This window comes from Lepisma saccharinum, chromosome 29 (assembly GCF_977018435.1).
Source record: "Lepisma saccharinum chromosome 29, izLepSacc3.1, whole genome shotgun sequence".
Taxonomy (NCBI): domain Eukaryota; kingdom Metazoa; phylum Arthropoda; class Insecta; order Zygentoma; family Lepismatidae; genus Lepisma; species Lepisma saccharinum.
The window spans coordinates 16,157,081-16,170,081 of NC_139257.1; the positions used below are offsets into that span (position 1 = coordinate 16,157,081).

The following is a 13,001-nucleotide window of genomic DNA, read 5'->3' on the forward strand; positions in this document are numbered from 1 at the left end:
GTATATACAAGCTTCGATATATATTTTCTCTGTATTGTGTATAGTTTACAGAATATAGATCCGCATTTAACTACATCCTCTTGGCTATAAAACGCTTTCTTATTTGGAATCCTCGAATAAAGAACCTATCCCCTGAGATAGGGATATATCTGGAGCCGTGGTATAAGTTTATTTTAAGAAGTGCACTAGAGGGACGTTGCACATCCACGTGGCATTCCGACACCTGCCCGACTAAAGCCTCCTTAATTGACAAATTTATGCTTATAAAATGAAACTTAATTTTCAACACATGAGAGTTTATTTGACAAAGTGTGTGAAGGGCTTTAAGATACAAGAGTAGGAAATAGGATTTAAACAGAAGTGATATATTCTCATCATTCACAATCTAAAAAGAAAATACTCGAGTGGATGTCCTCTGCCTGATAATCACTGATAATCTCGGAATTTCATGGTTTCGGCTTCTTCACGGCTGTTGGATTTTGACCCATGATGGTAGAGTGGGTTGAATTTTGCCAATTCCTCTGCGACACAATTTGAAGCAAGTTGTCAACATACAAACATGCAGAGAAGAAAACAAAGACGAGTATTCAACCTACAACACACATATTAACAATTGATTAACTTGGGAAGGGGTCAAAGGGTTTTGTATTAGATGCAGGCATTTGGGGCCACATTTCCATGTTTCACATTTCCCTTCAGACTTTAGGTCCAGTTCTGTTTCTCTAAATGCCCATAAATATTAATGTGAGGGTTGCAGTAAAAGTAATGGCAACTATTGTTTTCCACGATAATGCAGCTGAGGAAAGAAATTTTAAAATATACAATCGGAAGGTCACGATATATGCTAACGTTTAATGTATGAATTTTGAACAACATAGAGCCTCTGTCTCAGGATAGAAAAAAAGATACAATACGCGCAGTCGCAGGTCGACCTGAACGTTGCATGTCTTCCACGTCCGAATGCTGCTGCCCACCTCGCAACAGTTCGGTATGGTAAAGCATAATTTCCTAAAGCTTCCACAAGCTCAATGTGACATTCTCTCGCATTCCTTCCACGGAGAACTGCTATTTTCACATAAGAACGCTGTTCACGCCGGGTCATATTCACCTTGCACGACTTGTTTACACATATCTTTTAAAAGATACGTTCCTGTAAACCTTGTAAAGATATGTTGTCATGTTCGTAGTTTTTACGTCATAATGTCGCTATTATTCGTTGGAATTGCGATTTTCTTCTCTCATATTATTGTTAACACATATACTGCACCGTAAGGACTCGTGCACGTCTTGTTCTTCCATAAAATGGCGGGGAAATGGCAGCTCTCTTTGTGGCGGCTTCCTCTGAAAGAAAAAAAGCACTGTGACCAACAAAGGCCGGAATTTTTGTTCCACTACAATAATGCAGTTGGACCTCGATTTGGGAAAAGTTTGCTTGTCCGTAGCAGGAGATTTATGCACACTCAATGTGCAGAAATTGTATGTAGTCCGAATCTATGATTCATTCCGCGTATAAAGGTACTTCATTCGTCCGTCTAGGGAAATTAGCCTCAGATCTACAGTCATGTAAATGAAACTCTGCATTTTGCAAAAAATTGGCCCTGTCCCGGGGGGCTTACATGGCAAAATGGGCTGGGTAAGCGAAAGGGCACTGACTTCCCACTTCCCTCAGTTCAATGTCTTGGCAGCCACTGCCATCTAGTGGCGTCACAATACATTGCAGTAGTTTAGTAGATCCAACATGTTTTTCGCCGAGTACACTTTTAATACTTTTACACTGCCTACTTCTCTCTGTCCACTGTACTTATGGGGGATGTAGTTTTACAAAAATGTCATGGTCAACAATTATTGCTAATTACAATCAGTGCTGTGGTCCTGTAGTCCCAACATTTTCAGACGGCAAGTTTCATGAAACATTAAGTGGAGTCAATTAACTTTGGATTTGATTGTTTCCATTGAAAATGTGAATGAAATCAATTAACATTTCTTAATAGATTACTCATGATTACACACCCATAACTGGTATAGACGAGGAATATCACAATAGAGAAGTAGTATTTAAAATAAAATAATATATGAAACGCATATTTTAATAATTGCATTTAAACATATCTACTACGGTAGTATTTTAGGGGAAGGTGGGGGAATGGCGCTCAGCGGGCAATGGCGCTCACCCCTCCGTAGTCGTTACGGAGGGCGTTATTGAAGAGTAACCTGTGCTGACATCTATACCTGCCGCAAAATTAATTTGGTATTGAGAGCTGAAGGAACACGCGTCACGGTGTTGCCATATCATGCGGTACGGTATGCAGTGCAGCCGTCTGACGCTGTGTTGAGGAAAACGTGTTATGAAAAGGAACAACAATGATGAAATGTGTTATTGTTTTTCGAGGAAAACATAATAACAATGATGGCAACAATGATGAATGTGTTATTGTTTTCTCTCTTCATATCCATTCCCTTACAACGAACGAATTAACGAAACGAGCATGGTTTACAGGTTACCTTTTCAATCCATTCTGAAAATATTGAATATATACACTTTCAATAATTATTTCTTTCCGAAGTCGCCGTTAAAGTCTGTCCATCTTTCAATTATACCGCAACTGAATTGCACAAAGTCCAGTTGGTGAGGCGTCTGACTTTTACGCTGGAGACCCGCGGTGGTTTGGGGAATTCTTTCAATTATCCTTAGCAGGCCTCCTTGATGGCGTAGTGGTAACGTCGTCGCCTTGTAATCAAGGGGTCCCTGGTTCGATACCCGGTGGAGGCACATGGCACAGTGGTTCGGATCTCACTTTAAACTGTAGGTCCAGTCCCGATTAGCCTTCCCGTGCATAAAGTAGACTTAAAACAACAAATCAATCAATCAAATATCCCAAGCGGCTCCGGAGTCGACTCAGCCCAAATGAGTACCTGGGGCAAACCTGGGGTAAAGACGGTTGGTGAACCACATCACCGCATCACCTCCATAATATGGCCTAGGTCGAGGTCGAGAATGTGTGGAGCACTACCTCCACATCCCCATGTGCCTCCATACTTTACTTTATTTTGCGTCCATTAATTTTTTTGTATGAGAATCCCAGAGATTTTATGACTGTCCTTAAAGATGTTTTCCCACTTTGAAAAAGTCCCGAATCTTTCAACGAAACACGCAGTTTTCCTACAGTGGCATGAACTTTCCTCCTATAATAAGAGTAAATATGGCGACGAATAGCGTCTTGCTGAAAGGTATCTAAATTTGCCATGCGTTTACGATATTCCTCTTCTTTCCTGGGGTTTCCAGTTTTGAAGCCTCGCATTGATTTATTTCTACCACATTATATTCTTCTTTCCCTATGGTTGTTCTTAGACACGCCGACAGCAGCAGCAGTCCTGTCCAGAACTTTATTTGCAGAAATGATTGGACCCCCATTGTTTCTCTCTTGCTCAAAATATTTGCGCACAGAACAAACGATCTCCCGCGTTTGGCCTTTGAGAGAAATTCCTCGAGTATTGCCTCCTGTGCTTGACATTCTTCACACAAGCACACGACATGCTCAAGCAGAACACAGAAAATTATGTACAAAAAAATAACATACTAAAACAACACGCTATATACAACAGAGAATACTCTAAATTCAATAAACACCAAACAAACAACATGTCCTCTCCCAACAACATGAAAACTGATCGCAGGAAGAATCGCGCGATAAGCGGCAACACCGAGATAAACGTTTTCTGTTGCTAGGTAACCAGGGTTTGAGTGAAGCACTGGGACGATTTTGATTGGCTGGCATGCCAGCAACCCACCCTCCCGCAGTAACGTAGACCCGCTTTCTCCACGTGCTTCCCAAGCGTCAATACCAAACTAATTTTGCGGCAGGTATACAACCCAGTACTACGAGGCACGAAACAAAAGGCGGCACATGTGGAGTTGACTTTTAAGAAGCAGGGTGCGAGAAACGAATTCCTCATATTTTCTTATAAAATTGGGAAGGAAAAAGTGCAAGGTAAGTAGACGGAACGTTTAAGCTAGAGTCTAGAAAATTTTACAGATATAATAATAGTATCTCCTGTTTATTTCTTAATTATTATAAAGTAAACATTTGAGGTTCTTCATGAGACGATAAACAAATAACATAATATGGCGCCTATCGGGTAATGACGCTCACGCTGTTTGTGATGGGTACATGAAGGGTGCAAAGACGTTTCTCATAATAAGCGTCCCATGTGTGCATTTTTGTGCAAAATTGTGCTCAATTTAATTTGTATCTGCATATTAATAAATATAAGTACTTAAAGATATAGTTTCTGTATAGTACAAAAATTGTATTGATTTACTGTTAGGATGATTACTGAGTGCCATTGCCCTACCAATAGGGCAATTGCGCTCACACGCACATTGTTACTTTTTGACGTTTACAGAGATAACTATTAACGACAGGGAGCAAGGTAGTACGCAGAGCTGTACTACAAACATTGCTTTTTCAGGCCCCCATTTTCTTTTTGTTTCACTGCGTACAGTTTTTGAGATTTTTAAAATCTCCCTTAGGTGGTCGCAATTCCCCCAATTTCATCTATACAGTACAGCAAATTATTGTATTTTATTTTCTTGTTGATATTGCTTTTGTGAATTATGATTTTCTATACTGGTGATACTGCTAATTACACTAAAAATGAAAAAAATGCAAAAAAACAATAAAAGCGGGAAAAAATAGAGAATGCAACTCTTTGTTCTCGTTCTCTCAGTTTTAATACCGAAATACAATGCACTTCAATTGTCATGTTTAACAATAGTACACCCCCAATTGTTGCGGGGAAGAGAAACGACAACATTGTATAGTCTTACGCATGAGGCTTATTCGATAAGAAACTTCAGTCAGTGTATAACACTTAAATATGAATGCATTTAGAATTAATTTGCATATTTAGAACTAATTTACATTTATGTAAATGCATATTTATAACTTTTATATGCATATGAATGTTAATTTATGAAACATATGTAAATAGAAGATAATAATCGGTACTAAATGTTATGCATATGGTTTTATGTTAGTTTCTGCAAGGTATGTAATGTATATAACGATATGCATAGCATTTAGTACCGGTAATTACCTTCAATTTACATATTTTTCATAAATTAATATTCATATATTTAAAAAAAACTTATAAATATGTATGACAGATCATAAGTTCTCGAGTTCTAAAATGTTGCATAAAAACTAATTGTATATGAGTTCAATCACACTGTACAAATTATAACTTTGCAAGCAATGTGAACAAAAGCCATATTGGCAATCACGTTGTATAAAAGCGAGTAATGGGAGTGTGGATATATTCTGTGGCTTAGCTGATGGAAGCCATAGTTGTAAGTTTTTGCAATGCATGTGAATCCGATTGTTTTGGAATAATTTAAAGCATGTTTGCATGTGAAACCTAATAAAAACCTGAAATTACAAATCGCAGACTTGTTTTTGACAATTAGAGGGAGTTAGCGTAATATGTTAAGAGCCTGAAAGGTAAAAATCCCAGTATGGAAGTTGGTCCCATGTTATTCTCCAGCTGCAAGCAGTTCTACGAGAATTGGTAGGCGTCACATATGCATATACAGCGTGTCCCGCTTGTACGTATAATAAAAGAAAAATTCATGACTTCTAAACAAACTGTCAGAATGATGTTATTGTTGTTTCATTTTAAAGAATGACTCAGACTTTTTTTAGCAATACATTCAGTGGTAGTTGCGCATGCGCAATAGCCGGAATGTCTTGAAAACTGATATTATCAGTTTCTCAGTAGCCATTCGTCATGTGGTCGCCACAAGAAAAGGTGTTTTGTGTTTTAACGTTGTCTGAAGTGAAGTCTGTGACACTTGTGCAGAGACGATTTCGTGCACGTTATGGTTTGGGTGCTAAAGAAGTAGTTCCATCGTACATTTCAATAAAGAAATGGGAAATACAGTTACGAGAAACCGGTTCATTTCTCAAATCTCGTTAGAGACTTCCTGGACGAGCATTTCAATGGAAAATGGATAGGAAGAGGTTCGAATTTTATTGAATGGCCCCAACGGTCGCCAGACCTCACTGTGTGTAATTTTTTGTTGTGGGGGTGTGTTAAGGACAAAGTTTTCTGTACACCGGTTAGAGATTTGCAAGACTTGCGTGAAAGAATTGTGGTTGCAGTAAGCAACATTACCCCGCACATGCTTCAAAACGTTTGGCTTGAGGCTGACAACCGGTTTGACATTTACCGTGCCACTAACGGTTCACATGTGGAAGTGCGCTAGTTTTCTTGATTTGTAAAAAATAATTCTGAGTTGTTACATGTTTGTACAAAGTTTGGACAAAAAATATTTATAAATAAAAAAGTTGTGATTTATTTTATTATACATATAAGCGGGACACGCTGTACATAAATGTAAATTAGTTCTAAATATATGTAAATTTATTCTATATATATGCAAATTAGTTCTAAATATATGCAAATTAATTCAAAATACTAAACACTAGCATCGGCTAAGTGTTATCCCTACTTCTTCAGTCAAGTCAAACTTTTACGAGTACTTGGTTTTAATAATAAGAGGCAGAGCTCATGTTAATCACAAAGAGACCAACCAAGCTAGCAAAATTTCTGCTAAAATTAACTGTGCACATTGAGAGTATTTCAACATATTTATTATAGTAGCCAAACAGTCGCGGCGATTAGGGCGGGTGAGGGGAGCAGTTGTCCCTAACCCCCACACTTTTGCTCCTCCACAATGCTAAACGTTATGTATCAAGGAAAAGTAAACTGTTTTTGCTCCCCCCCCCAGTTTTGGACCCATTCGCCGCCACTGTAGCCGAATGATGGCGACAAAATGCTGATGTACATTATCTATTCTTACGCTCTCCCCTCCTCAACGAACCAGAAGTATTTCACTGGAGTAATGGCGAAGGTACATAAATAAATATTTAAAAAATTGAAAGTAGAAAGTATACGCATTGTAGCAGGAGGTATAATCTAATGAGTAGCGCTAGGATTTTTATGACAGCATATTTTTTTTTTTGGTAGGGGTGATGTGTTCCCCAATATACGAGGCGTATTCGTAAAGTAAGTACCGTTTGCAAATATTGCCGCTGTAGCGATGCAGTCGCGACCGTGTGAGTTCTCGCTGACGTCCTTCATCCGTTAGTTAGCCACAGGGACGCGTGGGAGCAGGTCATGCTTTTTCTTCGTAGTTTTCTGAGGGTTTGAAATGTTCACGAAAATCAATCGTCCCGCCGACTGTGAAGTCCGGTCTGTGATTTGTTTTCTCAATGCAAGAATAGTTGAATTCTTACCTAGAGGACAGACCCCCAACAAAGATGCCTGCTGTGACACATTAATCCGGCTGCGTCGTGCATTTCAAAACAAAAGACGCGGAATGCTTAGCGAAGGCATTGTGTTGCTTCACGACAATGCTCGTCCGCATACGGCCCAACAAACTCAAAATGTCATTCGGCTGGGAACAATTTGTTTATCCGCCAACAGCTCTGACTTGGCACCAAGTGACTACCATCTCTTTCTTCATCTCAAGAAGAAGTTTCTTGCTGGTCAGCGTTTCGACGAGGATGACGACGTCGAAGCAGCAGTGCATGAATGGCTTTCGTCACAGGCGGGAACATTCTATGATGATGGGATACAAAAACTAGTGCCACGCTACGAAAAATGCTTGAACAATGGTGGAAACTACGTAGAAAAGTAGTTTAAAGTCTGCAGAATGCAATTCAAATAAAAAAAGGTACGAAACTATTTTACTTTATTTTTTACACCCTTTGGGTACTTACTTTCCGAATATGCCTCGTATATATAAATTCATATTATGAAGAAACTAATTATGTTAAGGCACTTTTTAAGGGTATATTTTGCCATATTTGGCTATTTTTGCCTGATATAGCATATTTTGATGGATTTTCGGTCATATTCAGCATATTATTGCATTTTCAAGAAATATACAGTCATTTTCGAAGTGGATTACTTTTTACTCCCATGTTTACTCGAGAGGTTTTTTTTGTGGACTGTAGCAAAATCTTTTTAACTTTTATTTGAAAATTTACATTGTGCATTGCAACTTAGGGCCCATATATGAACTAAAAATAGTATGTTAAAATATATCTTCATTTCGATATTGATGTTTGAAACAGTCCAGTTATAAGGGCATATATTTTTTAAAAAAATTATAGTGCATATTTTGTACAATTTTAGGTCATAAGAGCATATTTTGTTTTGCATATTTTGGTGATTTTTACGTCATCAAAATTCAAGCCCTACTAGTAATGTTAACCAAAGAATATACGGTGGTATACGCTGTAAACCCTCGACTAAACTTCTCATTACAATCTTATCAGTTAACAAACAAACCAAATTATATATTCATACACACTTCTTTTAGGCAGAAGTTTAATTTTGATCATCAGATGGTGGCTATAAGATTATTTCTTATTAATACAATCTTGTGAGTTAATATGGAAGATTCTAAATCATTGGAAAAGACTTTAATGGGGAGAAATTTTCTTGTTGTTCTTTTAAAATTTCTTTCAAATGCTCTAAATATGTTTGTTACTGTTCTTCGCTTTTAAGATTTTCTCGTGGTTCAAATATAGATGTACTGTTTAAAAAGTTAGCAATGTTAATAATAATAGATCTCTGCTCAGATATCTTTTTTCATTCTTTTTGTAGGGGTATTAATGGTTTTTAATGTGACCAAGACCTCAAAAACACAAGATTAGCAATAGCAAGACAACAACTATTTTATTTCGGGCTTCGTTTGGATCTGGTAGCCATTTTTAATCAACAGTATTCGGTGATTTTAGCGTTTTCAGTCCCTTACGAAAATCGCTGTACCTTCATTCCTGTAATTCCAAACGTGATGTTTGAAAAAACATTTTCTTCAAAAATGAATGCTCTTTCTTTTTGTTTCTTTACCATTTTTGCTTCCAGATTAGTAGTTTCCGTGCTATACTGCAATAAGTCCCATACATTCTTTTTTCAAAAATATCTCATTTTTGGGATCCAAAATAACCATGAAGGGGCAAAACAACTTAACAAAATTTCCTACGTTTACTGTGCGGTGCCAGGTAAGTCCTAAAATTGTTAAACATATAAGGTGCCTATAAAAATTGAAAGAAAAAATACAATTTTGAAAAAATTAAAATGTTGACGCTCTGTATCTTCAAATTTGGGAAGGAGGAAATGTCTGAAATTTGCACCACAGTGAGAACTCTTGAGGCTCAACATATTAAAATTTGGTGAAGGTGTTTTTCCGAATAACAAAAATATTTAAGATTAAATGTGCCCAAGAATAGCCCCTTGACCATTCTAAATAAAGCTCGTTTGGAACTGGGAAATGGAGAAATTGCAAGAGAAATTATAGCTATAAATACATTTCAAACGTAGATTTATAATAAATGTGTATTAGATATAAAACTTGTATTATTTGTAGATACAGGGTGAATCACAAGTCGTGAACCACACGAAAATATTTAAAACGTTTAGAGTGAATTGTTCAAAGCATTTGACGAATCTTAAATGTTCGTGACAAAGTTCTGAGGGTGGAAAACCATTGGATGCTTTTTGGATATCCATGAGTAGTCTAGAAGATATCCATTGAATTCATTTTGGATCTGTAACAGTTATTTATGACATTCTATTAACTAAGTCCTGAATATCGACAATGGAAATGAGATCCCTGCATAAGATAAAAATGGAAAACAAGAAACCAAACGTAATATATGTCATTGTTTGAGAGTTTCTCCCTCGCTAAAGATAGTAGAACAGAGCAAACTAAGATTGTTTGCTCACATGAAGAGAATGGCTCGAATGCACATAGCCAAAGCGGTCTACGATGTGAAAGTGCAAGGGACAAGTCTAAGAGGAAGACCTAGAAAAGTGTTGGAAGATGATGTAATGACAGCTGTGAACGTAAGGGGCAGCGAATGGAAAGAACTTAAAGATCTAGTGCAGCATAGGGAGAGATATCGATTCTTCTGGAAAACATCTACATCGCTAGGTAGAAGAGGACAGATTATAAGTACGTATCTCGCAGCCTTTAAGTTCAATTTTCTTCTTGTAGAGGTATTAATAGATTTTGATGAGACCAATGCATCAAAACACAATATTAGCAACAAATTTATCAGAAGATACCTTCATTGGGAGACATGTTTCTGTTTTTCTTATAAAATTCTTTTTAAATATCAGAACATTGTTTGTAATTGTTCTTAGATTCTAAGATTCTCTCGTAGTTCAAATATTGATACACTATGTGAAAAAATTTGCAACATTGATAGTAGTAGAGGTATTAATGGTATTAAGTGACCAAGGCAGAAACGCGCAATGATTCGCTCCGCCCACTCGCTTTCTCCTTTTCTCTACCGTTATGCGCGGCGTTGCTTTACAGATTCATGGGACAGACAGTAGAAATCACAGCTGGGGACGAGCCAAGTGGCATGTGTCACTATTCTAGCCCAAATGACATCAGCCAGAGCCCAACATGCAAGCACATTGGTCAATCTTATTATAACGTTTTTCACATGCTCCACGTGAAATTGTCCTGTGACGTGCCATAGGTATAGGGGCTGGTGGGGGACATAATCCCACTACTTTGCCAGTATTCCAAAAGAAAAATTACTTGTCATAGTAGAAAATACATGTTGCAATTTATATTTAACATTACACCTCCTAAAAATTAATCTTACAATTCAACATTAAAGCATCTGTACTCGCAGGTGAGTGAAGAAGGTTACTTACTGTAGAACTTCACAATCTGTATTCCTCTCCATATATTATTAGAACAAATAAATCAAGAAGACTTAGGTGGGCAGGCCATGTGGCACACGAATGGGAGATGAAGGAAGAGTTTACAGGATTATTTTTGGGAAACCTGATGGTAAGAGACCAGTAGGATGGCCAAGACGAAGATCGAGGGATAATGTTGAGATGGACCTAAACGAAATCGGTAAGGATGGAAAAGATTGGATTGATTTTGCCCAGGATAGGGACAAGCTTGTGTTGCTGCAGCCATAAACCGAAGGCCAGAGAGTTGGTTCATCTGTATTTGTAATGTGAGCAGTTGTTGCGCTATTTTTGAGATTTTATTCTTTATGCACAAATTAGCTAATCGGGGCCTGACCTACACGGTTCAGTGGTATCCGAATCCGGGACAATTTGATTGCAAGATGACGACTATACCACTACGCCATCAGGTATATCCTTCTCTCCCACATGTATGTCATATCTTTATAAAACAGTACATCAAAACAGAATATTCTGAAGAGAATGACTCACGCGTCTTCTAAAATCCTTCACATAAGTCACATGTCTAGCATTTTCTGTTAGATGATTCGATAGCCTTACAGCTGATGTTTCATGGTACCAAGAGTTTCAACAGTGATTAGAGTTTTCCAATATAAGTTTGATGGCAAGATCAATGATTAATCAATTTGGAAGAAAATTTCATGGAAGAAAGGAAGCTTAAAGTTACGAAAATACAGGGTCATCTTGGTCCTCATTTTGCTGGACTTTCAATTCATTTTAGGAGACATTAATATACAGTGCTCAAAAAAAGTTTTGCATATTCAGGGTTTGTGATCATTTTATTGTACTAGATACATGGAATCATATTTAAGAGTACAGGGGAGACATACAAACAGAAAGAAAACAGTGCAGCCATGCAGAAGAAACAAAATCACACCAGAAACACAAGATTGAAAGTGTGGGATGCGAAACACAAAAGATAGGCAGTGTAATACCATGTACCTACGGCTCGCAGGCATGCTTGGGATCAACAGATGGGAGTTCAGTACCGTAGCCACCTCGAGCCCGAACGCATGCTTGAACATGACGGGGCATGCTAAGGATAAGAGTATTCAACTTCTCCTGAGGAAGACTGTCCCATTCTTGAATGGCACCCTCCCACAATTGCACCTTGTTCACAGGAGATTTTCGCGGCAATTGTCCACACAGTTCATGTCTGGTGAATATGCCGGCCACACCATGCGTCGAATGCCATGCACATCAAGGAACTCTTGAAACACTCTGGCTCGATGTGGTCGAGGGTTATCATCCACCAGCGTGAAGCCATCTCCCACAGTTGTAGAGAAACCAGCTACCACGGGATCGAGAATAGCGTTTCTGTACATCAGACCAGTCGCGTGACACTGGAGAGGAATTAGGGGCGTACGTCGACCAAACATAATTCCACTCCAAAACATGGTGGAGCCCCCTGCTGCTGGTGACGTTCCTGGATGAAGGGCTCGTTCAATCTCTCGTCTGATCGTCTCCAAACCCTTATGCTTTTGCATAACGGGTGCAAACTGATGGTGACCTCGTCTGTAAAGAGCGTGTGCTCCCACTGTTCCTGACTCCATGTGCTGTGCATTGTTGCCCACCTTACACGGTCTCTCTTATGGTGTGGTTTCAGAGGAACATTGGGTATGGGTCTTCTTGATGTCAATCCTTCCTCATGAAGTCGATTCCGCACTGTCCGATTGGAAACATTCGCTCCTGAGGCCCTCCGCAGATCTTGGCACAAACTGGTAGCAGTTGCAGTGGGTCTATGACGTGCCGAATTCACCACGTACCGATCTTCCCTGTGTGTTGTTTTGCGTGGTCGCCCTGTCCTTGGTCGATTGGCAACTGATTGTGTCTCCCTGAACTTCTTCCACACTCGAGAAACATCACTTTGGCTCACTCCAACACGGTCAGCGACGTCTACTTGGCGATATCCCTCTTGCAGCAGCGTTACAATTCGAATACGGTCCGTAGCAGAAACGGTTGCTCGAGGCATGTTGCCCTCCGTTTTCCACCCGCTCTCTGAGCAGTTTTCAACTCACAAGTGCGCATAATACACGGACAATGCCTCCCATCGGGCTGCATTCAAATCTGCTCAGGGATCATGTGGCAACTACTGTCCTCTATCTGCTGAATATCGAACTCACTTGGGGCATTATGTCGGTTTCTGTCTCGAGCATTGCTCACATAATGAACATTGTATACCTTTTGGGGAT

At 38.9% G+C, this 13,001-nt stretch overlaps 1 protein-coding gene across 1 annotated transcript; it reads right to left on the reverse strand.

The window, feature by feature from the left end:
* Positions 1 to 12,163: 12,163 nt before the first annotated feature.
* Positions 12,164 to 12,781, reverse strand: LOC145981407 (uncharacterized). The gene has a single exon (XM_083114644.1). The coding sequence runs from the start codon at positions 12,779 to 12,781 to the stop codon at positions 12,164 to 12,166; it is 618 nt and encodes a 205-aa protein (XP_082970770.1).
* Between the last annotated feature and the right edge of the window lie 220 nt (positions 12,782 to 13,001).